At 43.8% G+C, this 27,449-nt stretch overlaps 2 protein-coding genes across 3 annotated transcripts; one reads left to right on the plus strand and one right to left on the minus strand.

Moving 5' to 3' along the window:
- Positions 1–464: 464 nt before the first annotated feature.
- Positions 465–19,018, minus strand: VPS4B (vacuolar protein sorting 4 homolog B). The gene is made up of 11 exons (XM_052697613.1): positions 18,817–19,018; positions 16,211–16,322; positions 14,976–15,126; positions 13,722–13,789; positions 10,469–10,588; positions 10,073–10,229; positions 9,305–9,453; positions 9,058–9,139; positions 7,389–7,608; positions 4,437–4,574; positions 465–2,576 (listed from the first exon to the last, which is right to left on the minus strand). The coding sequence occupies exons 1-11, from the start codon at positions 19,006–19,008 to the stop codon at positions 2,475–2,477; spliced, it is 1,491 nt and encodes a 496-aa protein (XP_052553573.1). The 5' UTR covers positions 19,009–19,018; the 3' UTR covers positions 465–2,474.
- LOC128087752 (translation initiation factor IF-2-like) lies at positions 11,627–27,435 on the plus strand. Of its 2 annotated transcripts, none has more exons than XM_052697628.1 (2): positions 11,627–12,023; positions 26,681–27,434. In XM_052697628.1, the coding sequence occupies exons 1-2, from the start codon at positions 11,715–11,717 to the stop codon at positions 27,314–27,316; spliced, it is 945 nt and encodes a 314-aa protein (XP_052553588.1). In that variant the 5' UTR covers positions 11,627–11,714; the 3' UTR covers positions 27,317–27,434. The 2 variants fall into 2 exon arrangements, with proteins under 2 accessions (XP_052553588.1, XP_052553587.1); XM_052697627.1 differs by lacking the exon at positions 11,627–12,023 and adding an exon at positions 25,295–25,370 and having other exon boundaries at positions 26,283–27,435.
- The last annotated feature ends 14 nt before the right edge of the window (positions 27,436–27,449 follow it).

Raw genomic sequence — 27,449 nt, forward strand, 5'->3', positions numbered from 1 at the left:
CTCACTGTGCTCACATCCATTGCTTGGCCTCCATAAATATTCAGCAAGCATCAATGAATGTTCAACAGGTGTAATTTTTTATGTATGGAGGAATTCCATGACACACCTCTGCTTCATTTGCACTCCTATGCCAAATGCCATTCTGCCAGACTGCCCCTCTGCTGCCATCTGTCGCACGGCAAGAGCACATCACGGAATACTGGTAGGAAGTTGAACACTACTGCCGTGCCACCAACATCTGCCTCGGACACCATGGGCTGATATACTAAAATAGGAGGCATTACCTTTGGAGTAGAACTCGTAGCTTAGATTAACCCTGAAAACTGAAGTAAATGACATCTCCTCCCTGCCTCCTGCAGCCGTTCAGCTGCATCTTCTGGGATAACTTAGCTGGGAATCTGTGATAATATATCAACTTATTCTCATTGTACAAAAACAGCAAACCAAAAAGTTACCCTTGGAGCTGCAGTTCTAACCAGCACTGTTTATTTGGAATATTTCTAAAAACAACACCAAACAATGTTTCCATTACAGATGTTGCCCTACAACCGAGCAAGCAGCAAGATGCAGGTTTAAAACATACAGTATACTTTTCTACGTTCAAGATAAGAGATTACACAGTTAGGTTTAGGGAAACCCATCAGACAAACAGACCTACGACAACAACAAAGAAACACGTTTCCTGAGAATTTTAAGATTGCCATAAGGACTGTCATTTATAAAGGTCAATTAACAAGTAATTCAGATGGTAGCTTCAAACCTCCAGGTGAGAACCATGCCAGTGTGTGGCTCACTTCTCAAGCAGAGGCAACTGAGAACAAACCTGCTGCAACTAAGATTAAGTTTACAAATCACAGTAGCTTGCATCTACACTGGAATTTCCCTGCTTGCCCACAAAAAGGTCTGCAGCCCATTGAATCACATTCACATTTTCCAGTGCGACACCAAAGTAAAGCTGTGTGAAACTGAATGCCTTTGGAAAGAACATTTCATTATGTTAGTAAACAAAAGCTTTTGCAGATGAAAGAATCTGTCTCTGAGTATTTTGCTTAGCTGTCAAACGTAGAAACAAAAATCTAAACAAAAGTGATAAATCCTTGAAAGTAACATGGAAGGAATAATCACAGAACATAACTGATGTTATACATTTTACTTCATTTAAGCACAGCAAATTTCACCCGTCCTATGATTTATCGAGTACACAAAATATGTACACAGAGGAAACCCAAACCCATAAAAAGACAATCATCCATGTGCCTATGTACATATGACATATGCACGTGAAATGTGCAATTTTCTTTTAATGCAAGTTAAACAAAGCATATGCACAACAGAGTTGCACAGCCATTACAGAACAGAGCGTTCTGGGTATCCTCAAGATGTTTTGCATCCACAGCCAGTGCAAACTTACAAGGCACAAACTCAGTGCTGACACTGTAGTGTTGTAAGTTCAGGCACATTTTGATTTGTAGTTCTTCAGAATAATAATCAGCAGAAGTTGCTACTTCGGTACTAAAGTGCCAGCCTCTTCCCAAAGATTAAGCATGAAGTTGATGTAACCTGTATCAATAATGATCAGTGGGGTTCTGAATTAACCTATCACTGCAAAGTCTGTGGCTATATCATGCTATGTGCTCCTCACCTCTGACACTATGCTGCTTCCCAAAATGCCTCCCTTACGCTCTTCAATGACTACCCATACCTCGCTAGCCTTGACATACGCAATCTCGCAAGTACTACTCAATGCTTTTTTCTAACTGTAGCCAAACCTCTGATAAAACCAGATTTAAAAACCCAGCCATCAGGAGATCTTTCACATACTTGCATTTAACGAACCTTTGCTCAGTTGCATAGTGGGATGTGTATCAGCTAGTAAGGAGTTAAAAACAAAAGCCTGCTGCTTAAGGCAAAATTTTTAACACAGCACAGCAGAAAAAGCCGAATACCGGGTTCATCAGTATTTAAACAAAGCACTGGCTCATACAGTCTTCTCCTCACAGTGTTTTCTTTCTTACTTCAACTGCAAACACACACAGTATGCTCAATTAGCCAGTCTTGTTGCATTTTTCTAAATGACAGAAGTAATTAACACATAGGCTGACTGCTACTGAAAACACCTGGCCAGTCAGAACTCTTGCACCCTCAAAAAAGGGTTTCTTCTTGAGCCTACCAGAAGTTCAAAACTTGCTTGTGCCCAGGTCTAATGTAATAGCTAAAACTGAACTGATCATTTAAAAATTACAAATATTTAATGAGTTGCCACATCACTTTGCTAAAATTGTATTTTCGGTATTATTTTTCAATAGAAGACATTTAATAGACATCTGAAGAAACAATATAAAAAGCATAACAGATCTTCTATTCCTTCTGCAAAGTAAGAAAGGAGAGTTTATTGGCATTTATTTGGAGTGCCATCGATAAAGATGAGAATACTAAGGAAGTAAAAGTTCTAATGACCCACAGACATCTTTGGCTTAGCCTTCCTGACCAAAGTCTTCTGTAAATTTCTTTAGCTTCTCCAGGTCCTGCTCATTAACTGTTGGCTTTGTACTAGCTAGTGAGCTGAGCATATCGGCCTGTGGGAGAGAAAGCAAGAAAACATGCATTCAGAAAACATACCACTGCTAACAATATTGCTGTGAAGAAAAGTAAGCTTTAAAAAGCCTTTTAAAACAAGTTGACTATAGGAACTCTTACTTAAACAAAACTTCAATTAAGCCTGAACATTTCTGTACAAGGGCCACTTTTTAACTTCCTGAAGACAGACAATCAATGAGTTTTTCAGGAATTAAGCCACAATCCAAGGTTCAGCTTTAAAACAATTCATCCATTCAACAGGTGTTATTCACCACTGCCTACTGCAACAAACTGAGCTTCCCATCTTTCAGATACACATTTCAATACACTTTTAAGGATATCAGTTTAAAGTGGAAAACAATCACGTGTTCCCACATATTCTTCATTGTTCTCCGACACGGAATATTTCATCACTGATCTCCAGCAAAGATTTACTGCTCATGAGTGGTAACTTCTGTTTCTTCAGCTCAGCCAGTTTCTTATGTTTACCTTTGACTACTAAAAAATGGAGGAGTTCAGAAAAAAAATCACAGAGGTGTGAACTAAAAGTCAGCAGTTAAGAAACCTTGCTAAAAAAAATTTATAAGAAAAGTCCTGGCCAAAGGCAAATTAAATGAGGAGATGCTCAACATCTCATGTTACCATAAAAGCACAGGTTAAGTTAAAAGTCAACAACGTGATTTTCTAGATTTTCTCATCTCATCACACAACAGATATCCTGCTTAGAAAGAACTGAAGTCCGATCTTTTTAATGACAAGGACTGAGTTGGGACTCTGAAACAAGCCCCTGTGCAACATGGCACATTGGAGCCTACATTCCATTAGGAGCACTGAAGGAATTGTATTTAATTCCAGGAAAGACTGATGAAAAATCCACCTAGTTTACACAGGCAGAAGTTTTAAGGCAGGCCTGCACTTGTTCACATCTTTTTGTGCTTCCTTCTGTGTGCAAATACACACGGATATTTCTCTCCTCAAACAAATGACGGTTACAGGTACAAAGCAGTGCATTCTATTTAGAGGTTTGTGATCCTTATGCAACACCTTCCTTTCATTCATTACAGTATCGTTTGCTCACAGGAACGGACAGCAGCACAAATTTGACATCAAGTGTTTCCTTCAAACTATGCACTTATATTCAGAATCTTCTGCTGCTTGGGGATAAAATACAGAATAAGTGCTCAGCAATTTGTCATTTTTTAAGCAACAAATTGCAATTTGTCTCAAATATTATGTTTCATTCTTTAAACAAAAGCAAATATTTTAACACAGAAAAAAAATCCAGCTGAAAGCTAGTGAGAGCTGGCTACGTCATCTGTGATGAAGTATAATCCAAACTACCATTACATCCACCAGCATTTTACATTGTATTGGTTACGCTTGCATTTCTTTTGTGGGCAACATTTACCTACAGCACATTATTCCCAATTTAGATTTGGATTTATGGATTTATATGTGGGAACATAATATCCCACTTCTCAGTGTCAATAATAATGCTACAGAGCAATAGAAAGTAACATATCATGGGGCAGGAATTCTGAAGGTTTTAAATGAATAAAAGAAAAATTAAAGAAGGGAGGAAGGGTCAGGTGCTGTCCACACTGCATGCCACTAGAAAATAATAAATGCTTATCAGGAATGTAGAGCTGGCTAGCTGATAAACGTACTGTATTGTCGTGCTGTGAGTTGGGATTGAAATAGCAGCTGGTATGTCCAAGCATGTCTGAAAACAAAAGGCTGAGCCAACTGCCCTGCATGCTGGCTCCAAAATATCTTCAGTATTTTCAGGATCCTGCAAAGCAAGAAATGCCACACACACACACACACACACACACACACACAAAAACAAACCAACGTACCATGGAAACTTTAGGCTCCAGTAATTTATCCCCTGGAACATCCATCCATGTCATTTCTTCAGCTTCGGGATCACCTGGAGAGCAAGGGGTGAACAAATCTACCATGGTATTTGGATTCGACACTGATGGTCCTTTTACCTAATAAATAAATACACAAATAAATAAACAAACTGAAGCTGAACATCTTTAGAGCAAAAGCATTCCCTGTAGATGCCTCACCCATACGGAAGTCTTACCCAGTGAAGTGGAATTGTGTAAAGGTGCTGGCATCATTCACTCGAAAACACACAGCAGTAGTCAGATACTTGACCTCATATCACATCAGAACCAATGAGCCTTTAAGGTAGGAATGTTAGTCGAAAGCTAACGTGTCAGGACTACCCTTTGGAGAAGATCACTCTCTTCTTAGTCCCAGGTCACTCTGGGAGTCCATTCACCACTGGTGAGCATGTCTAAAAAATTCTCAGCAGTTATTGCTGAGTGTCCCTCAAGTTAGGCAGCCATGGATGCCCTTTTAAGCTTTTACTTACTGTACTGCAAAGTTGTGGGCACCTTTTTGGACACAATCTCAAACAGCACTTGGTAGAAAATGGGGCCATCTAGTGGGAGAACAGAAACCATCCTTTTTTTCCAGATAGACGGACAGAAACTCAATAGCTGCACCAGCTGCCTCTTATCCTCTCACAGTGCATATCTAGGAGCTGTAGTTCTACCATCCTTCATCAGACAGTGAAGTATCACACATCTCCATGAACACAGAACATACGCAAAGATCAAAAACAACTGTTTTTAACAGCAGAGAATTGGATTTGCTGTTCCAGTCTGCTTTTAAAGCACAGCAAGGAAAAGCATGGATTATAACATTAGAAACTCACTTGGACAACCCAATATCAATCAGCTGCAACAAGCAATGATTTACAATGAGTTACAAAAATGGAGCAAAGTGCTAGAAAAGGAGGCAGAGTGACTTTTTTTTTATAGGGGCAGATGACGATTAGGACAAGGAATAGTTTTAAACTAAAAGAGAACATATTTAGGTGAGATGTTAGGAGGAAACTTGTTAGTCAGAGGGCAGCGAGGCAGTGGCACAGCTGCCCAGAGAAGCTGTGGTGCCCCAGTCCTGCAGGTGCTCAAGGCCAGGTTGGATGGGGCCTTGTGCAGCTGAGCTGGTGCTGGCAGCCCTGCCCACGGCACAGGGTTGGAGCTGGTTGGGCCTTGAGGTCCCTTCCAACCCAAACCATCCCATGATTCTATTTAACTGGGACAAATTGCTATTATGGAAATAGTTAATAAAGCAAAGATTTTCCTTGTAAAAATAAAAGTCTGCATCCAATTAAAGCACAAACAAAACACGTGGAATAGACTTGCATCAGAACACTCAAAGCACTGTAGTTTTCGTTTTGTTTTTCTTGTTTGGCAAAAGAGGTAAGAATTGCCTTTGGCTGCTCTGCAAACTGTGGTAACTGAGATTATTTCATTGTTCTGTGGTAGTCTGAGACACGCCTCAGATGTCTGCAAATGTCCATGAAAGGCTAAACTGTGACAACCCATTGGCCAGAAATGTCATCATCGTTTGAAGACAACAATGGATAAATACTTCAGGCATCACTGCTTAAGGGAAGGAATAATCCAGAAATTCTCTGATATATCAAAACAGCTGCTTATTTTTTAAGCAAATGCAGCTTACAACAGCATCACAGCTTCAAAATACTGTTTCAAAATATTCTTTGATTTTAAACTGGAAAAAGTTCCTCAAAAAACCTATCAAATATTCCTCCCCACCACCAAAGTTACAGACTGCTGGCATATTTTAACAAGTTGATAATGTTTCCTCACTGCAAGCGCTGGAATTTCAATAGATCTCTTATATTCTGAACCATATTGCATTTTAGCATTCTTTTCCCTTGGTGTCTTATGTGTTCCTTAGAACTATGTGGAGAAAAGTGCCCACCTTCAGTTCACACTGACTCTAGCCATTCAGTTTAGGGCCCTGGATGAGTTACTGGTAAAAAAAAAAACAAACACAAAAAACAGCCATCATAACTGATGAGCAAGAAATGCTGCCAATACAAATTGCATGTATGACACAAAGAGCAACAAAATTAAAGCTTTGGAAGCTTCCCTTTACAGAGTCAAAAGTCTCTACAGATAACAAGAATCCACTTTCACCTGAAATACACGAATTTCTGTAAAAAACAAAGTCTGCAGTAAAAATGTAAGCAGAGATTATTTTAGTTTGGATCTCTAAAAACCAAAACAACAGCAAGAAAAGACTAGACAAGAAAAATAGCATCATGCTATTTATACAATGTAGGTGTAACTGCTAGATAAGCAAAAAAAAGGCTTTTTTTTTCCTATATAGTTTCAACACCCTTTTTAGACAGCAACTAAGTGTAAAGCAGTTTACACTTCACAGCAGCATCCATAAGATGCTCCTTGCTGCCCCAGTAATGACAGACCTTGCTCAGCCATCTTGCATCTTTACTACTGTCACAAGTAACATTAGGGGACTTGATGTTTTTACTGGAATCTTACAAGAATCTGAATTTTACAGTGTGAAGGACATCCCAAGCAAGCAGTTGTGCACTTGTAATTCATCTGTTCCCATGTAGATAAGGAATACATTTACACACACACACACACGAAAAACAATTGCATAACTTAGTATAGAAGAAGAGCACAACTCTAACACTCTGATTTAAGTTGAACTTCAAACCGAATGCTTTTAACAGAGGTGAAGATTCATTAGAGCTTGGATTACACAGCACGAATACCCAGAAACTTATGGCAGGACTTAGAAGTACTCTTTTGGTAGGTAAGAAGAACAGCGTACACACATCTGTAAGCACATGGTATTACCCCAAACCAAACTTGGCTTACTTACAAGAAGTTTTCAGATCAAGTTAATTCTCAGAGTCGAAGCAATATGAAAAACGTTTGATTTTTACTTACTTTTTTAAAGTGAGTAGCTGACTGCACTTTTCTAACAGGCTGCATCAGCGCGTCGCGTACAATGATGCTTATATCTGCACCAGAATAGCCATCGGTTCTCTTCCCAAGCTCCCGATAATCTGCTTCTGTTAGGACATTTGGAGTTGACCCGAGGTGCAGTTTGAACATCGCCGCCCTGGCGTGGTCTTCAGGTAAAGGAATATAAATGCGCTTCTCGAACCTGGTTTCAGAGAGATCAAAGCACAACGCTCCACAGACACTGGCTCACGCAGGTGCACAATGGAAAGAAGTTTATGCAAATCAGCACACACTTCGGTCCTAAATGAAACTGCTTCTTTCTGAGGTTGTATTATAAATGTTTTAAAAATATATCTCTGATATTCTGCAGCCTTAGTACTACTATATTAGTACTCATTGGTACCACTATATCATAAGCTACAATTGAACAACTACTTCCTTTTTATGACAAAAAGTCTCTTCAGACTGTAGGTTCACTCCAGCAAAGTTTGTGCTTTAAAAGAAAATAACTGAAGCAAAAGGAGTCTTTTAATGTTTAAGTATATCTGAACAGTTTTCACACTCAAAGAGCTGCCTGATAACACATTCACACAACCAGTTTCTACAGAGAACGCTGTAGTTGGAAACAGATTTGGAGTCTTACTCTCAATAAAGCTGTTGGTAGGAATGGTTAATAATTGCAGTGCTTCCTTTGAAGCATCTGTTCTCAAAGAGTGGACAACCTCCCACCAGGGAAGTAAGACCGACTCCAAGTTCTGTAGAACACCACTAACTTCCTATATGTAACAAAGTGAGCCAAAACCATGACAACTTAATTCTGTTATTGCAATGCTCTACCAGCTCCTTTAAGTTTTATGGACGAGAGATACTCATTCACACTGCAAAGATTGAGTACCACATTCACTTCTTATTCTTTCTATGAAACTACATTCGCACAGGATGGAAGCGACCTCTGGAGGCCACATGGTATAAACTCACCAGTCAAAGCATGGTCCAGTTGAATTAAGTATATAGGTAAAATGACATTGCCACCAAAAAGCAATGTTTCTTTAGCCTACAAAAATTACCATTCTAAAGGTTGTATTTTCATCACAACGTAATCACATCTGGCACATGACTTCATTTGCCCTTTGCTGCTCTGCAGCTGGAAGATCCAGCTCATCAGATAAGGATACAAACATCATCCCATTACAGAAATGCAGCTGAAACACACACCGAAAGATCACAAATTGTGTGACCAGTACAGCAAAAATGATGCTTCTGTGTTACATAAAATTCTGTGAAATTACTCAAGCTATTCACCAGTTTGCTACAGTTGAAAATGGTGGCTCTGCCCTCTCTTACCCTTCTGACCTGCTTATGTTGTACCTGGCCCCCCATACTCACCAGGAAACCAGTCAGCAAAGAAGCAGAAATTCTTTGCTCAGTCAAATGGAATTAGCTGACCAAGAGATCACATTAACTACAGGACAAACGTAAGAGTGAACAATCCACTTCTTAAATGAAGGGGAGATTTGACTCAGTCCATCTCATGAGCCATGTCTGCAAGGATCAAGTAAATCACTCGCTCCAACAGCCTCACAATGAACCCTCACAACAGTTGTAAATTTCTGACCATAAACACAAATACATCAATCATAGGCCAACATACCTTCTCCTGATAGCAGAATCCAAAACCCAGGGTATGTTTGTTGCTCCCAAGACCAATATTCCCTCATTATCAGCACCAACCCCTATACCAAGAAATAATTTCACCATTTAGAAAATAAACAGAGACTGCCTGATATTTTAGAACATTTACAAAATGTAATGGAGTAAAGCTGCAGATTTTTTCACATATAAGCTATGTATTTCATGCATAGCTGAACTCCTTTGATTCTGAAAACTATTCAACTTACCTTGCATCTGGACTAAAAATTCTGTTTTAATCCGTCTAGCAGCCTCGCTTTCATTTTCACTTCTTGACCCACACAGTGAATCTATCTCATCAATGAAGATAATAGAGGGCTTGTTTTCTCTGGCAAGCTGGAACAGGTTTTTCACTAATCTTAAAAAAGGAAACAGCTGCAGTTATCTTAGTGTGCAAACCAGCAAGAACACGTAACTTTGGATTATGATGCAGTGATTTTGTTAAGAAAAAACTAAAACTAAAAAATAAAATGAATCCCACATAAGACATTAACAAAGCTACTCAAAGATACAACACCCTTTCAGCTCCAATAACTGCATTACGCTGAGATGCTGAGTGAGATACCACACAATAAAGTAACTAAAGAAACATCATGTGCTATATACAGGGCTACTGCAACAGAGCCAGAAAGGGACAAGAATCAAAGTATCCCAACACTTCAGACCACTTCACTGTACAATCACAGCTGGGTTCAGAAGGGCATTGATCAGCATCGTGCTCCCGATACTTTCGTCTGAACTAGTTATAAAAACAGTCTTGAGTACTGAAGAGCAGTCCAGCTGCTGCAGCACAACGTACAGTGCATAATGGTACCTTCATCTGACACTGCTCTGAAGCACAGAAAAATCTAAGGTTTACTTTAACAAGACACACAACTTTCCTTCAAATTTAATTTCTTTAGAGTATCCTATCTAGATCTGAAAATTTAATTTCCTCTTGATGATATTTTCCTGGAATTCTGGAAACTCCAACTTACTTTTCACTCTCTCCTAACCACTTTGAGACCAGGTCAGAAGAGGATACTGAAAAGAAAGTGGAATTGTTTGCTTCTGTTGCAACAGCTTTTGCTAGATAAGACTTCCCTGTTCCCGGCGGTCCAAATAGAAGAATCCCTCTCCAGGGTGTTCTCTTTCCTGCAAGAAAGGAATCAGCAATCGTCAAAACACTGTATCAAGAGCAAGTCTATCTTCCTCATGAAGCCTCCCTATTTTACTAAGTTTCCTGTGTGTACCTGAGAAACATCTGTCAGACAGATGATTAACAGCTCAGCTTGAGCCGCTGATGTATCAGCATCATGCTCTTCTCCGACTCTGCTCACACTACTCTCTTCAACATGGTATTTAGAATAGGAAATAAATGCTGTAATACTGACCTGTGAACAAGTGTGGAAATTTAATGGGCAAGATCACTGCTTCTTTAAGTGCTTCTTTGGCACCTTCAAGGCCAGCAACATCACTCCATTTTACATTTGGTCGCTCCATAACAATGGCACCTATAAGAAAAGATTGTATAAATCAGTGAGGCATGTTCTTCCACTGCTTGATACCATACATCTGAAAAATGTATGTAATAAAATAAAAACAAGCCATTTCCACACAGATTTAAACATCAAACAATGCTAGGCAAACAGATAGCATTCCTACAGAGATTTGGCACTTTTTTTTTCTTTTACTCCAATAAACCATCAATAAGCAGAGAGTTGTTAGAAGTTTCGCAATGTGCAAAGCTACTCTGTAACTGATCAGCAAACATACCAACAGCAGTTACAGAAGAGCACATCTCCTAAAAGGAGATCAACAAGATGTACACCATGACGAAGCACGCTCCCTAGAGTCCGGTGCACAGGAAAGCACAAAAAAAACCTGCTGCGATCACTCAGAATTAAAAGGAAGCCTGGAGTAGAGACCAACATCAATTTGTTTTGCATCAAAACCAGAAGAAGCAAAGAAGGATCCAAGTTGCAGAAAATGTGAACAGTTCACAGAAGATGGATTATTGCGGAGAGAGTAAATACATGCAATTTTTATTTCCCCAAATGTATCACCATTACAAAAAAAAAAAACAAACATAACACAGAATGATGGAGGCTCTGGCTGGGGCCCCAACACACGCAGTGATGGACGGTGAGGTCACTGACCAAGGGGTGGTAATGTCAGTAATGGAGATGACTGTGACCTCGCTAGCCCTTCCTGTATAGATTTGGGCTCTGGCAGAGGCCAGCGTGTACTCGTGCCTGGATTCCAGTTGAGCATAGCTACGAGACTTGGAGCACTGAGCGAGTTGGTTGTGTTGAGCTGTGGGGCTGCTGGCACCAGTTCTTGGTGCCCGTCCCACAGTATCAGCAGCGTTTCCCTCAGCCCTGCCTGCCTCGGGCAGCTGGGGCCGCACAGGGTGCGCTTGTAGCGGCAGAGGTGAGTGGTGCAGGACATCACGGCCCCTGCAGCAGCTGGTGGGGAACAGGGACCGGGAGGGTTTGCTGCTGAGGGACCGGGGCAGCCAGTGACCGCGGGCTCTCTCTCTCTTTTGCAGTTCGTAACACCTTCTGCTTGCTGCAGCACCAGCGAGGGGAGCAGCTTCCCGACCTCAGCTCTCCCCAGCCCACCGCACAGCCCGGGGCCATGGACGTGGCATCCGACTGGGTCTGCCCCATCTGCGGGCAAATTCGGGAGGATGTCACCTACGTGACCCCCTGCCAACACCAGTTGTGCTACGGCTGTGCCATCTGGTGGGCCTACAAGAAGCCGAGTTGTGCCGTATGCGGGCACAAAATAACAACTATCCGGTACTCGGTGAGGTCGGATGATGACTTCCTCGAGTGTGCTGTCCCGCAGCCCGCAGCGCACTCAGACCAAGATCAAGGCCTGCAGGAGGAGCAGGGGCCTGCAGAGCCGGTGCTCATCCCACCTGAGCACAACTTTCCAGCCGAGGTCTGGGCTGCATTTTTCAGGGAACATCAGGGAGACCTCGAACCCCTGCTCCAATGGCTGCAGGAGGAGATCCAGCAGCAGTCCAGCGATGACTGGTGGGAAGTCCATGTGGGGATGTGGTTCACCATGAACTTCTTGTGTGAGCATGGACTGGACGAGGAGGCCTTGCTGCAGGCACTGCAGCCGATCACTGACGGCGATGTGGTGCCCTTCGTGAGAAGGCTCATCGGCACCGCAGCAGCCCTGTACGGTCCCACGATCCGCCACGAGCTGGACCACCAGGACAGCCACGCTGCTGGAGGACGGGAGGACAGCCCTGCAGCCAGCGCCATCAGCAGCACCTCCCATCAGCTGGAAGACTAAGCAACAGAGTGCAAAAGGCCTTTAAAGTTCTGAGAGTGCATGACAATAAAATGACAACTATGTTCCAGTTTGAATTTTAGTTGCCACTACTCCCACAGTGAGTCAAGTTGCTGTTATAATCAAAATGTTGATAAATAACCATAGGTGTGGAAGGTTCCTTAAGACCAAGTCAGGTAAGAGTAACAAGGCAGTAAAACTGAATACAGGGCATATCTATAGCTGTCCCAGGAAGTAAAATTGAGTGAAGGCTGCCCAGAGCTTACACTGAATAGGAGACTCCTATGTTAAGTTTAAAAACACCAAAGATGTCACATCTCAGACACTGAAAGCAAGAGAATGAACAAGCAAGAACCTTATATTTATAGGAAACTCTTCAAGAAGCGCCGGGTGCAAGACACTGTTGATGAACTGAAGGTCAGATTAATTTTGGAAGAAACAAAATGGTTATAGTGAAGCACAGGCTAAGAGTCCAATGCTTAATGATTTTACGATATAGGAAATTGTCCCATAGGACCAAACACAGAATTGAGTAAATGTGTAGAGAAGCAGAAGTATGGCACAGTTTACAAATGTGTACAGCAGCTCCTGTAATGACAGAAACTGAGAGATCAGACAAATGCATTTGATCTCTGTTATACTGCAAATAAGAAGGAGAATGAAGTTTCTTCATATCAATACGCATCACCTGGCAGAGAAGCTTTCACCAATTCCTTACCATTAAGGAGTAATGAATACCAAGCTAAGCCACTTCTTTACTGGGTAAAAAACTACTGCTAGCTGCTATATATTGCATCACTGAATGTGTACAGCACATTATTTCAAAAACAGAAACAACTGTGTTACTCAACTGAGTAACACCCCTCATCACAGCAACATGAGGAAATCCTGCCTGTTGCTGTGAACAAACAAGAATCCATCTTCCCACCTTAGCAACTTGAGTTCGAGCCTTTCTGTGAAAATGGTCCTGTTTATTCTGCATACTTGGATGGCATCTGTCACTCTGGCCCCTGGGCAATAACATGGCAATGCACCTAAGAGTAATACTGGCACAGTCTAACAAAATAGCTATCTGGGATCCTGCCACTATTCCCTTTGGAAAATGTTTTCTTGATAAATAATACAATTTCAACATATTCACCACTGAATTTCATGGCATGCAAACCCATGTTGTCATTAAGACTGTACTTCTGGATGTGAAGATTATATACTAGTTGAACCACTTAAAGTTAACAAGTTAACTGGCAAAAAACCCCAAACCAACAACAAAACCAAACAACTAGAAATTCACTTGACCAAAGTCACCTCCACTTAAATAAATAGAGGCTTGGAAGTTACCTTGAAGTTGATTCTGTAGTTTCTTTTTCTCAGGATCCTCTGACTCTCCTTCCCCATCGCTGTCATTCCTGATACGGAAGCAAGAAATAAAACGTTGAAATACACAGAGAGACACTGTCCTAGGTTATGAATCAGAAGGCAAGTAGAAAAGACATCGCTCTAAGGAATGAAAAACCTTACCATTTTAGAGTCTTTCAGCTCTCTACAAGTTTACATCACTGTAGTCTTGTTTTTCTACACTAATTCCCCCCTCCCCAACCATTTCAACTTCCTTGCAGACCTGAGCCCTTCCTCTCAACTCACTTCTACGTGTGTTGACTCAGCCTCTAGGAAACAAAAGCAAGATGGAAGCAGTAAAATGGTTTCACTGTGGATGCTGGCACTTACTCCTTGTCCAGAATTGCAACTGGACTTGGCCAATTGCATTTAGTACTATGAAACTCTATGGTCTTGTCAAAGTAAAGGAAGTTAAGAGTAGAAAAAAGTATATGAGGTAAGGAAGAAATAAAATGGAGACACGTAGCCTCATGCTTCCTTCTACTACAAACCAGCAGAACAGCTCAAAAAACAGTTCATGAAATGAGCAGCCAATGAAAGACACTGCAAATCGGGTGAAGTTTCAAGAGACAACTGAGCAGTTCTAGCTGTTCAGGACTACCAAAAAGGGCAGGCTCACTTAGAGACACCACTGTGAAACACTTCTTTTACCTTAGCAAATACAAAAGAGGATCTGCTTGTTCAGGTGGGCTGATTCAGCTCTCAGATGTGCAAAATGAAAAACAGATCTAATAAAAGGAAGGCAGTGGATAGGCAGGAGCGATTCAGACCATCAGAACATCAGCCTATGACAGAACCTTGTTACCTCTTACCAAATGTGAACCAAATAAAACTTAGACCACAGTAAGCATCACCAAATCTGAATTTATTTTCTGGTTATTAAGTATTCACATGCAGAAGAGTTGTGTCACTAGGCTCACTGTCATCGAACCCAAAAAGCAAGTATTAGTGTGAAACAGCTTTCATTCTTCAGTGAATTTTCCTATGGAAGCATTCAAAGACTTACCAAACAAGCACAAAAAAGCCTGTGATGTTAACTTACATTATTTTTCCTTTTTAAGCCAGTGTACTTCAGCATAAGCAGTTACCTGAAGCGAAGCACTTGAAAAACACTATTTGAAGAGATCTCTGAAAAGCTGAATCTTAGAATAAGCTGAGTTCAGGAAGTATTTTGCTTTACCTGCTCCCAGAACATACCCTTTTCCATCAGAAGGACCAGACTCTTTAACTGGCTTTGGTGCAGTTTTCTCTTTCTTTTTCAGATATTCTTTCAGTTTTTCTGCTCTGTCCAAGTATTCTGCACACTTCACTCTTATGCTCTGTTTTGCTTTATCACCCTGTGCTTCATCTAAGAGTTTGAAGAGAAACAATGTTTTGTTAACAGCAAAATACACGTACATCATTCAGAAAACATCTTTATGTCTTATCAAGATACTTCTCTCAGGGCTTACCACATATCCAAATGTTTCATTTACTTATTTTTTCCCTCTATGCCACAGAAAGAAGTGACAGGAAAGAAGTTAACGCCTACAAATCAATGGTAAATAATCACTTACAAATCAAATATACACCCGAACACTGCTTTGCCTTAAAAACTTGACTGAACAGGAGTAAGGACAATGGCACTGGCAGCTTTTTCTGTCTCAAACTGCTATACAGTGTCTTAAACATCTGAAAAAATGAGGAGTGGTTTGACAGCCACAGTTCTGTTAGTCACTACTGCAGTATTTTGAATCAGCAACCAAGCTCAAAAATATGAAGCTCATGTGCTAAGTTCCCAAAAGTACCTCAGTACTGTTAAAAGCACAGAAGTTGTACTCTGACAAAATCCAAAAGAAATAAATGGACAATATAATTTGTGTTTATCAATCCCTAAGTAACTGTAAAGGAAAAAGTGGCTTCTGTCTTATTTTCCAAGTCATAGGAGTTCTGTGAGTGCTCATGTCAGGCTAGCAACCCTAGCCCACTCAAATTAGGCCTGTTACCTACATTAAGGAAATGCATTATTTGCATACAAACATTGGACACGAGGCAAAAGGCACAGAGAAATGTGAAAACAAAGGCATAAAATAATTACGAGGGAATGAAAACTGAAGAAAGACAAGAGAATACAAGTCCACCTGATACATTGTGCTGGCCAAGATTAGTGTGACTGACATAAATTAGTAAAAAACACCAGTAGAAAAAGCATATGAAAGCAAAAGGCATAAGTTAATGAACAAAAAACAACCTGTGGATGCTACTAAGAGTTCTTACAAGAAGGGAGCAGGCATGCTGTACAGTGAGGACAAAAGTTGCATAATATACCACCTCAGCCAAGCTACAGAGAGCAAGTGTCAACTGACAGTCAGAAGTCAAACACTGATGTCGATAGAGGAGACTACTGCAGGCAATATAAAACTTGGCTTCATCACCCAGTGCATCACACTTACATTTAACGACGTGGATAAAATACTGCACAGCATGCTGGTACAAACGGAAGGCTTCCTCATAGTTTCCTGCTTTATCTTCTTGTGCTGCCTTACTAGCAAGGTCTATCGCTTTCTGTAACACAGGTAAATAATTCAAATGAGTGCTGTGTGAGTGTTTCGTGTGATCAAAGAGATTTTAATCTGCTGCTCTGCCCCCCATTTGGTGGCCAGCTTTTCTGCTCTTTAATGTTTACCCAAAACAGTTGATGTTATTGAAGACTTGTTGTCAGTTGTCTTCATCAAATCCTATTGGCTTCAAAGCCGCTACTGGAAGAAAATGATTACAAAGCAACGAAACCAGCACCCTTTCCCTTCTGACCCAACGCCAGGAGTTAGTTTCAAAGACTCATTACTTGGTAAGCTTCTCTTAAAGGCTTTAGGTACTTGATATCCAAGTGAGAAATTCTAACCATCTCTCCAATGTGCATATGGGGGGAGCACAATGGACAGGAAATGTACCTAAATTATCACAGAACTTAAGGACAATTTAGAGGTGGATTTTTATTTGTGCTGAGCTAATTTCAAATATATCAGGTCGTAATCTAAGACACCACACTGGCCTATGGATTTATTGATATTACTGTTATTCCTTTGCTTTTGAGTGCTTATTATTACATTTAATTCCTTGGAACATCCGTACTTCTTCAGGACAATTAAAACTGACAATTCAAATGACCAAGGCACCTATGCTTAGAAAAGCCAGAGTTGACTAACGCTTCCTAGAACTCCTACGGCCCCATACGCATTTTTCTACCTCTGCCAGTTCATTTCCCAAGGCACACACAGCATGCTCGTGACGACTGTGCTAACATCAGGCAGCAAGGTGAAGATGTTCAACCTCATCACAGGGTTTTCACTAGACACTGCTGTGCACGTGCTCTCAACAGCAACCTGACACTGATGCGTCTCAGTCAAAACCAAGCTGATAAACTGAAGCCACCAGAGAAAGAGAAGCAAAACTTCTCCTTCTATTGTTTTGTCTTGCATTTTTGGAAGTAAAGATCATCTCATTGGATCCATCTGAAATTAAGAATAATTTATTTCAAAACAATCACCTGACAAGCAAGACTATGGATCCTTTGTGACAAGTGTTGAAAACAGAGCAAACATCTGTTTCTTTGAAACAGAACTTAGTCTTTCCTCACTGCTGACCTCGTGCTGCCCTCTACAAACCATTCAAATTCAGCACAACAAAAATAAATTCCAAACAATAATTTCTGTTACTTTGGTGATTTAACAATCTCACAAGAACAGTCCAATGATTCCTGGATGCAGTACAACAAAAGCAGAGCTATGATACAAGCGACACTATATCCAAACAACAAATAAGAGTTGGACTTGATAATTCTTGTGTAACACTTCTAACCCAGGATATTTTATGATGCTATGGTTCTGTGTTCTAAATGGTAAAGACTGCCTCTGCTCAATGGTAAGTCTCCTAACAGGGCATCTTAGAGCCTTGCTCCTCTGAAATACAAAAACAAAGGCCTACATCACGTACTGGCTGTTTGTGGTGTTTCTTTTTTTAAACAAAAACCTAGAACACCATCACTTGGGTATTAGACTCTCAGCTCTGGTACTTGATTACATCAGGAAGGCTCTTAGCCTGCTACTGCGATGAAAAACATGAGTATCAAACAGGAAATAATTTATATGAAAGTTGTATGAAATAAGGCATAGCTGTAACCATAAACAAGGCACAAGCTATACCTACGGGGCTATAGTTTGATAGCTGGATGAAGACCACCCTCAGAATGAACACTGGCTTTGCTCTCCTGCTTACTCTTAGCCCTGCAGTTTCACAGAAGGGCTCAGGTTGGAAGGGACAATAAAGTCCACCCAGTTCCAATCCCCCTTTCATGGGCAGAGCTGCCCCCACCAGCTCAGGCTGCCCAGGGCCCCATTCAACCTGGCCTCGAGTACCTCCAGGGATGGGGCACCACAGCTTTTCTGGACAGCTTGTGCCAGAGCCTAGCAACCCTCTGAGTAAGGAGTTATTCCTAACATCTAACTTAAATTTCCCCTCTTTTGGTTTAAAACCCTTTGCCTTATCTCTATCAGACCATGCAAGAAGTCAGTTCCCCTCCTGTTTATAAGCTCCCATCAACTACTGGAAGGCCACAGTGAGATCTCTCCCAGCTTGGTCAGTATAAGCACTACGTAGCCTTAAACACAGTTCAAACAGGTTTAAAACTACTTTTTGCACAGGTCATTCCTGGATTTATTTTGAACCGATAACACAAGCAGTTACACTCCCACAACCGAAGGCTAAAATAAAAAAATAAGAAGGAATAGAGAGTAGACAAGCATTTCTGAGAGCAGTGCTCTCAGCAGAACCCCAGTCCAAAGTATGTCTCCAACTCACAGCAGGCCGCAGTCTTGCCCCAGAGGCCACCGGACCTTCTGGTCCCAGCCGTGCAGGGGACTACCGGGGTCCTCCGGCGTTTCCGAGCCCCCTCTCAGGCCTCCTCGACGCCCCGCTACCGTCGCCGCTTCTGCCCCCAGGCCCAGCCCGGCGCCCCACCCCGCCGAACCCGCCCTCTCGGGTTCAACAGGACCCGCTGTACCTGCAGGTTGCCCGACATGGCGGGGCGCCGGGAAGGGGAAGGACACGAGACGAGACTGACCGCGGCTGGCCGGAACTGCCCTTCCCGCCACCGCCGCCCACCGAACCGAAACGCCGGCCTCCGCCAGCCGCTTCCGCACCTCAGCGCCAGCCGGACAGCTTCCGCTTCCGGGCAGCGCCCCGTGCGCGTCATCTGACGTCAGCACGCCGCGCCCCGCCCCGCCCCGCCCTATCCGAGGGGCTGTGCGCATGCTGGCGGGGCGCCGGAAGCGGAAGTTAGTGGGCTGGCGGGTTGCAGTGGGGCTCAGGGAGTGGAGGTGGCGTCAGGTCCAGCAGTGACATGGGGCATAGGGCATAGGGCATAGGGCTGAGCCGCGTTGAGGTCTGATGTTTTCCTGCTGTGGAGAGCCTGCTGTAGCGGGGGCTGGGTTGAATGCTCTCCAGATGTCCCTTCCAGTCCCCGCGACTCTGTGATCATTTCTGTAAAATGTTAAAGGGTCTTTTACAGGGTTTTGAATAAATCTCGTTTTTTTCCTCGTGCCTCATGTTTGGGACACAAAGACATTTTTTTCTTCCATCTCTGCTTTCTCACACCATTTGCTTGCTTTCAGCAGCACTGTCTTTTGCATAATCCAAGCACTGGATGCTTTTATTCACAGAACCAGCTCTTAATAACTCCTGACAGTCATAAGCAATCAGGCGTTAGTCACCGTCACCTGCGGCTCAGCAATAAGCCTCAGCTCACAGGTAGTGTCTGCAGAGCAAAAGCAATGGTGTGACTCAGAAAGCACAGCACATTACAAAAGAGTTTTGTAAACTTGCTATATGGATTTCAGATTTACGAACTTCTGCTAAGTCAGTGCAACAGTTGTTTTAAATTAGTGTCATTATCCTTCCCATGTAATACTGTTAGGAAAACTCTGCCTTAGATTCACAATCCTCATTTTTCCACCTGCCTCCAACTAAGCCCAGTACAGTCTGCTCTGGGATGAGGGTAAAAGGCACAAGCACAGTCAGCCCTATATCTAGGAAGGTTGATGTAATTTCTTCCTGAAGTCCTCTGGTCAGCAGTTTGTTTTGCTTAATGTCTTCATATGTGCACACAGTAAAGGATGCACAGGCTGATGTTCAGGCATGATCAGTAACAGCTGTTCTATTGCAAATGTGAAAGGGCACAATGTAGCAAAGACTACTGGATGTAATCAGGCTCTGGGAAATGAGATGGCAAAGGAAATGTTGGAGCTAAGAGTAACGTTCAGGAATCAGAATGATATGGGTTGGAAGGGATCTTAAAGATCATCTTGTTCCAATCCCCCATTGGAAGTAGGTAGCATTTCTGGCTGTGCCATCTGTATCTATGGTTTTCAAATCTGTAATGCTACACCTAGCTTTTAGACCTACATCTAAAACAGTACACGAGTCACAGGCATGTAAGTAATGTCTCCACTCACACTTTGCAGGCTTCCGAAACTCCACGTATAAATGTGTTTCCCTGACTGTGAATGAGATTTAAAAAAATAAATCAAAAAAGGCACATGTATATTTACAGATAACAGGCTAAATCTTGTATTTCTTAATTAAACCTTACTCATACAATATTCCTATCGTGTGACTTTGCAGCTAGTCTTGCCTAAGGAAATATTGGCTGAACGCTGAGTAATAACATCACAACAGACTCCTGAGAAGCTAATGAAGTATCACAGCAAGAGTATAGTTTCAACTTGAAAGATGTGTATGGTCACATTTTTGAATGCCTTCAATTGCTGAATTGTTATGTTACAATATTCTCAAAATCCATATCACCATTGTTGTGTTCAGCTGAGTGTAATGACAATAAAATATATTAATGATGTTAAATGAAGATATCATAGAATCATAGAATATCCCAAGTTGGAAGAGACCCACAAGGATCACCAAGTCCATCTCCTGTCTCCACACAGCACTACACAAAATTCAAACCCAATCTCTGAGAGCACTGTCCAGATGCTCCTTGAACTCTTGGATGTTAGGGCTGCCCTATGCAGCCTGTTCCATGCCCACCGCCCTCTGGTGCAGAACCTTTCCTAACCCCCAGCTGCTCTCTCCTGACATAGCTCCATGCTGTTCCCTCGGGCCCTGTTGCTCTGGGCTGAACAAACCCAGGGACCTCAGCTTCTCCTCGCACACCTTGCCCTCCAGACCCTTCCCCATCTTTGTCGTCCTCTTTTGGACAGTCTCTAATAGTTCTATACCCTTAGATTGTGGCACCCAAACCTACAGAATAGAGGGGACAACCCTTTCCCACACTCGATGGCAGTGCTGGGCCTGATGTACCCCCGGGTACAATTGCCAGGGCACAACGCTGAGTCACATTCAACTGTCTGGTCAGCAGGTAACTGTTGGCCTCAGTGAGGCCCATCTGCTACCTGTCTGGGTCTCTGTTAAATCACGTCACTGTGACACTAGGTGGCACAGGCACACATGATCTCCATGTTCATTAAGGCTGAGTAAATTGTAGAGAACGCTTCCTATTATCAATTTTTGGCATGGAAAGAGAGGAACCAAACCACAGGTTGGTTGAATGCCTTGTGCCAAGAATAGGTGAATGCATCAATAAAATAAGTCAGGTCTACAGCACAGCCAGGTCTCCTGTCAGCAATACTGCTCCACTGTGGTAGCTGAAAGTGGCTACAAATGACTAACGTTAGTGTGAGACTTCATTATTAGGTGGCATGAGAGCCATGCAGTGAAAGAGAATCTTTGTGGCAGAGTATCTAACAGTGCAGGTAGACGAGGCAGGAAAGATAAGTGTAAGGAAAGATAACGAGAAAGGCAGGCAAGTAAAACCACTGTTTTTTCTCTAGTTTTCTACCTAGTGAAATGATGAAGAAAGATCAATTAGACATAGGTTAACAAAAGCTTTCATTATGAAAGCTAGGAATTAAAATGCATGTTGTCCAAATCCCTTTACACTACCTTGATCTTTTCAGCATATATGCAGTGAGATCACTCACCACAGACAGCACCTCCAGTGGGCACGAAATCTGAAAATCGTTTATTTGCTGTTTATGCTGCTTATCATTTCCAGATGAAATTCTACACAAGATAATTAGTGATGTCCTTGAAGATCCACTCTTTTGTCTAATTAAGCTTCCAGATGTATTGCTTATCTATGATAAATATCCTTCCTAACTACAAGGCTTCTATTGTAAGAGTAACGTTCTCTATAGTAATCAGCGATCAATCAGTAGAAAGTAGGTGGAGGCTGGGTGTTCTTAGACAACCTGTGCCCATACATGGACAAAGTGAGGAGGGGGACACCTCCCTAAATGACCACCAGAGAACACTGAAGACCCACAAGCAAGCACAGAAGATTCAGATATGTTGGTATAACCTTGTAAATGCAGTAATCTTGTGAATATGCAATGGATAGGCGTGCCTTATATCTTAGATAGGTGAGTATTGAGAACATTTGGTTTATGGATGTAGATAGTGCTATTATCCACCTTTCACTCTGAGCACAAATAAAGCAGTATCTCTTCTCTAATGCCTTGTCTTTTCATTGCATTTCAGGAGACTTTGAAACTGACAACAGGCATGCAACTTGTGAGCACTGAGTGCACACAGTCAGTTTGGCCACAGTGCCTTCAAGCCTCCTCTGCACTGGGGTGTGGAGTGACAAAAAGTGCAAACACTGCTTTTGCAAAAGACCCAGACCATGGGCTGTACTAGGGAACATGTCTGCCTGGAGCACAGTGCCCTGTGGAGTGTTGCTGATACGGTAGTCCTGGATGAGTGGCTTCCTTTTGTAACCACTTTTAATTGCACTAGGAGCATGCCAGCATGGTGGAGCAGAGCTGGGTCCCAAGAGCCTTTCTTTCAAATTCATTCAGAACTCCAGATTTTAGGCAGTGTGTTGTAGCTGTAAAGCCAGGAGCAAAAGGTTTAAAGCTGTACTCGGCACCAGAAAGACTGGAGTCAAAATAAAGCTGTGTTGCACCTATGGCACTAGAGGCAAAGGGGAGCCTCAGGGCAAGACTTGATGTACTGGATGTTGAGGAGTCCTCAGCCTCTGTGTCAGGGGGATGTGCCACAACTGTACTGTGTGCCAATGCAAATGTCTCCTGCATGTGTTAGGCATCCTCCTCTCAAAGCCCTTGGTCTGTGCACACTTACTTCTGCAGCTGCAGCAGCAACCAAAGGAAAATTAGGTCTTGCTTTGAAAACCAGCCCCTTCCAGCCATGACTGGACTCTTCTCACTCCATCTCCGTGGATGATGCTCACACAGCAGCTGGGAGAGACAGAGGCCAGGGAAGTACAGTAGAGGCACAGGGCAGGAGGGGTGGCTTTAAGATAGTGCTATACTGCATGGCCCGTTCTTCCCCTGCCTGAGTGCCACTGGTGCTGCTCAGTGGTCACATGCCACCAAAGCCTGTATTCATCTTTAAATGCTGCTGAGAATTTAACCTTTGATAAATCATCTGCTTTGACAAAATCGACATTCAGAAATTAATATTTCTTCTTCCATCTCCTACTTTTACAGGCTGGCTCAAGAAAATGGGAAGCCTAATGTGGAGACTTGAGTCTTACTAATCCATTTCACTGGGAAGGACATTCACAGTCAGTGACAGATGGTAGCAGTGTAATTTCTGGCATAGTACAGGAATGGGTCTGGTAGTACCTCTTTGGAAAGGAAAATCTAAGTTTGTAATTTTGATCTAAACTCCATTGGATTTCTTAGTTTTGTTAATTTCAACTCCACTCCTGTGTAAATCGTTTCAATTTTAAACTTGGAAACCGAAAATATGGAAATGCTTGGAAATTTACTATGATTCTGGTTCAGGTATGTGTATGCAGGAGATGTGTTACCTTCCAAACTAAGTTACCTTATTCTAGAAATGGGGTGACTTCACTTTTATACACTCGTAATTCACAGTGAGATAAATCCAGCACATCAGGAAAAGACCCTTTCTTAAGTTGTGAAAAACATACTCAACTACTTCGATGTATTATTTAATACACTTCAGCATGGTGAATGTGAGGATTTTTTTCTACTGTTATGTGAATTTCAGCAGAAATGATCAGGAACGAAAATGAAATCTGAAAAAATATTTTTTCTTAGCTTTGCATGTGTTATCTTCAAGGGTAATCATTGCCCTAAAGAGTGTGCATATGGCAACTTCTGACTCTTTTCTTCTACATGAACTCATCAGAAAGGGGCACTCATTGGTAGTCTGTACAGCCAGCCAAGGACAAATACTTCACCGATGTCTTCTCTGCATAGCATTTTATATATTTATATATTTATGTATTAGGTCTTGCTAGTGCATTACGTCTGAACAGAATACAATCTCTTCAGTGATGACTTCATCATAATTGAATAAATGTGGCTTCAGGGTTGTACTGTTGACTTATATCAACCAATTTCGCCATCTGCAACGGCCAGCTCCTCTACCCATATACGAATATAGGAAGGGATTTTGTACTATGTGTTGCTGGAATATAGCAGCATTTTTCTTTGAATTTTTTTTACAGTTGCAATGCCTACAAGGCTTAACAGCCCTACTTGCTTCAGAGATATTGCTGTAAAAAGAAAAAGAAAAGTTTCCCAGCCAGTAGTTCCTCAAGTTAAAAAAATCTAAAAGTTTAGACTCTACAGTTTGGATCGCTTCATGTTGACATCATTTAAGATTCTGTTAACCTATAGAAGCTTTGGAACAACTCCTAATACATGGTAGATGCTCTCATTACCTAAGTGTGAGAAATCACTACCAGTTTTCCAAAAATATGTGCTGAAATAGAAAAAGAAATTATGTATGCCATGGAGCTGGATCTGTAGATCAGGTTCTACAGTCTCTGCTGTGGCAGGGTTGAAGTGGAATGATCGTTGCAGCTCATGTCTCAGAGTCAGACACAAATCAGTAAACAGGCCCAGATTTTGTAAATTGTTGCCTATCACCAGATGAGTAGTAAGTAATCTCAACATCCAATATAACAGATCTCTAAGAGTTAGGGTTGAAAGCATCATGAAGATTATTTTTTTCTACAGCTAAGCAGGCTTTCTGTACCCATCTAGCCACATTGTCTCAGGCAAAGTTTATCATCGATTCTCATCTCCATCAAATTTTCGGAATCACAGAATGTAGGGTGGGATTGTTGGAAGGGATCTCTGGGGATCATCTCGTCCTACCCCATGATGAGGCAGGTTCCTTACAGTAGGTGGCATGGGAAAGTGCGAGCAAAAGCCCTGCTGTTAGCACTCAGTATAAAAAGCAAGCCTGGAGTGGAGACCAACATCAATTTGTTTTGCATCAAAACCAGAAGAGGCAAAGAAGGATCTAAGTTGCAGAAAATGTGAACAGTTCACAGAAGATGGATTATTCTGGAGAGAGTAAATACATGCAATTTTTATTTCCCCAAATGTATCACCATTACAAAAAAAACCCAAAAACACAGAATGATGGATGGCGATGGGGACCCAGGCTGGTACACACAGGTGAGGCTGGCGCACGGTGATGAGCAAGCAATGGATGGTGACATCACTGTGGGACGGGTGGTGATGTCAGCCAGTGAAGGTGAGCACTGGTGACATGGTGACATGGCCAAGCCGTGGTTTGTGACGTCTCCGTGCGACGCATTGTGACTGCTTGGCCCACGCTGCTTGAATGCGGGCGCGGCAGCCCGGCCCGGCAGTTCGTGCCTGACCTCCGACCGAGCGAGTGTGCGAGGACTGGAGTGTGGACAGGGCGAGCTTGGGAGCTGAAACGTGCTTCAGACGCCGTCTCAGAGCCACTTTGCTGTACCCCGACCCTGCTGGCAGCAGGCAGCCGGGACATCGCGGAGAGGCGCGTGCAGCAGCGCAGGTAGGCAGCGTGGCAATGCCTCATGCCGGCAGCTGGAGGGGGATTCTTGAGGGACCCTCCCCAGGCCGGCCCATGTCCATGGGGTCTCTTGTCTTCCTCCAGCGTGACGCCTGCTGTCACAGTATCTCAGCTGGGGAGCACATCGTCATCTCCCGCTCCCCCATGCCCATCGAAACTGGTGGAAGCATTGAGGTGGCATTAGATACCCACAGCCCCATAGGCCTGGAGTACTGGGACCAAGCACCATGCCATTCTGCCACCAGTTCTGTTACCACTGCACCCAGCTGTGCAATAACAGCAGGCCCCAATGTCCACACGGCAAACAGGGTATATGGTCCATCATCCATGCAGTGCAAGACTTGGAGCACTGAGCGAGTTGGTTGTGTTGAGCTGTGGGGCTGCTGGCACCAGTTCTTGGTGCCCGTCCCACAGTATCAGCAGCGTTTCCCTCAGCCCTGCCTGCCTCGGGCAGCTGGGGCTGCACAGGGTGCGCTTGTAGCAGCAGAGGTGAGTGGTGCAGGACATCACGGCCCCTGCAGCAGCTGGTGGGGAACAGGGACCGGAGGGTTTGCTGCTGAGGGACCGGGGCAGCCAGTGACCGTGGGCTCTCTCTCTCTTTTGCAGTTCGTAACACCTTCTGCTTGCTGCAGCACCAGCGAGGGGAGCAGCTTCCCGACCTCAGCTCTCCCCAGCCCACCGCACAGCCCGGGGCCATGGACGTGGCATCCGACTGGGTCTGCCCCATCTGCGGGCAAATTCGGGAGGACGTCACCTACGTGACCCCCTGCCAACACCAGTTGTGCTACGGCTGTGCCATCTGGTGGGCCTACAAGAAGCCGAGTTGTGCCGTATGCGGGCACAAAATAACAACTATCCGGTACTCGGTGAGGTCGGATGATGACTTCCTCGAGTGTGCTGTCCCGCAGCCCGCAGCGCACTCAGACCAAGATCAAGGCCTGCAGGAGGAGCAGGGGCCTGCAGAGCCGGTGCTCATCCCACCTGAGCACAGCTTCCCAGCCGAGGTCTGGGCTGCATTTTTCAGAGAACACCAGGGAGACCTCGAACCCCTGCTCCAATGGCTGCAGGAGGAGATCCAGCAGCAGTCCAGCGATGACTGGTGGGAAGTCCATGCGGGACAGTGGACCACCATGAACTTCCTCTGTGAGCATGGACTGGACGAGGAGGCCTTGCTGCAGGCGCTGCAGCCGATCACCGACGGCGATGTGGTGCCCTTCGTGAGAAGGCTCATCGGCACCGCAGCAGCCCTGTACGGCCCCACGATCCGCCACGAGCTGGACCACCAGGACAGCCACGCTGCTGGAGGACGGGAGGACGGACCTGCAGCCAGCGCCATCACCAGCACCTCCCATCTGGAGCCTCCCGCCTCGGGCCCAGGCCGCTCCACCAGCCCCGCAGGGCCCAGCGCCGAGGAGCTGCCCGGCAGCTCTCCTGGGGGACCCGGGCGCCCCAGCACCGCCACCGCGCCCTCAGCGGAGGAGCCCCAGGAGGAGCCAGGGCAGGCGGCGGCAGCGGGCCCCTCCGCCCAGGGCAGGGACCGCTCGCGTGGGGGGCCCCGGCGCCCCCCGAAGAGGAAGGCCAGCAGCAGCCGCCAGGACTCGTCCCCACCCCGCAAGAGGCGGCCCCGGCGGCGGCGCTAGGCCGGCACCCCACTGCCGTCAGAGCACGGCTCCAGTGGGCTGGGAGGACGACATCTGCCTCTCGGCCTGCTGCTTGCAGAGGAAATGTGGGGATTCAGGGAAGAATATTTAGAGCACAAGATGCAAAACAAGA

The sequence above is a fragment of the Tympanuchus pallidicinctus genome, unplaced genomic scaffold (assembly GCF_026119805.1).
Source record: "Tympanuchus pallidicinctus isolate F22 unplaced genomic scaffold, pur_lepc_1.0 scaffold31, whole genome shotgun sequence".
Lineage (NCBI taxonomy): Eukaryota > Metazoa > Chordata > Aves > Galliformes > Phasianidae > Tympanuchus > Tympanuchus pallidicinctus.

What these genes read in the sequence shown, in the direction of transcription:
- LOC128087752 (XM_052697627.1), top strand. Translation starts at nt 25,322, where the DNA reads ATGGATGGTGACATCACTGTGGGACGGGTGGTGATGTCAGCCAGTGAA. An exon ending in GGTGATGTCAGCCAGTGAAG is followed by an intron (nt 25,371 to 26,282) that starts GTGAGCACTGGT and finishes TCTCTTTTGCAG; the next exon opens with TTCGTAACACCTTCTGCTTG.
- VPS4B (XM_052697613.1), bottom strand. Translation starts at nt 19,008, where the DNA reads ATGACGCGCACGGGGCGCTGCCCGGAAGCGGAAGCTGTCCGGCTGGCG. An exon ending in GATTCTGCTATCAGGAGAAG is followed by an intron (nt 7,609 to 9,057) that starts GTATGTTGGCCT and finishes CTCTGAAACCAG; the next exon opens with GTTCGAGAAGCGCATTTATA. An exon ending in TGGAGCCTAAAGTTTCCATG is followed by an intron (nt 2,577 to 4,436) that starts GTACGTTGGTTT and finishes TCTCTCCCACAG; the next exon opens with GCCGATATGCTCAGCTCACT.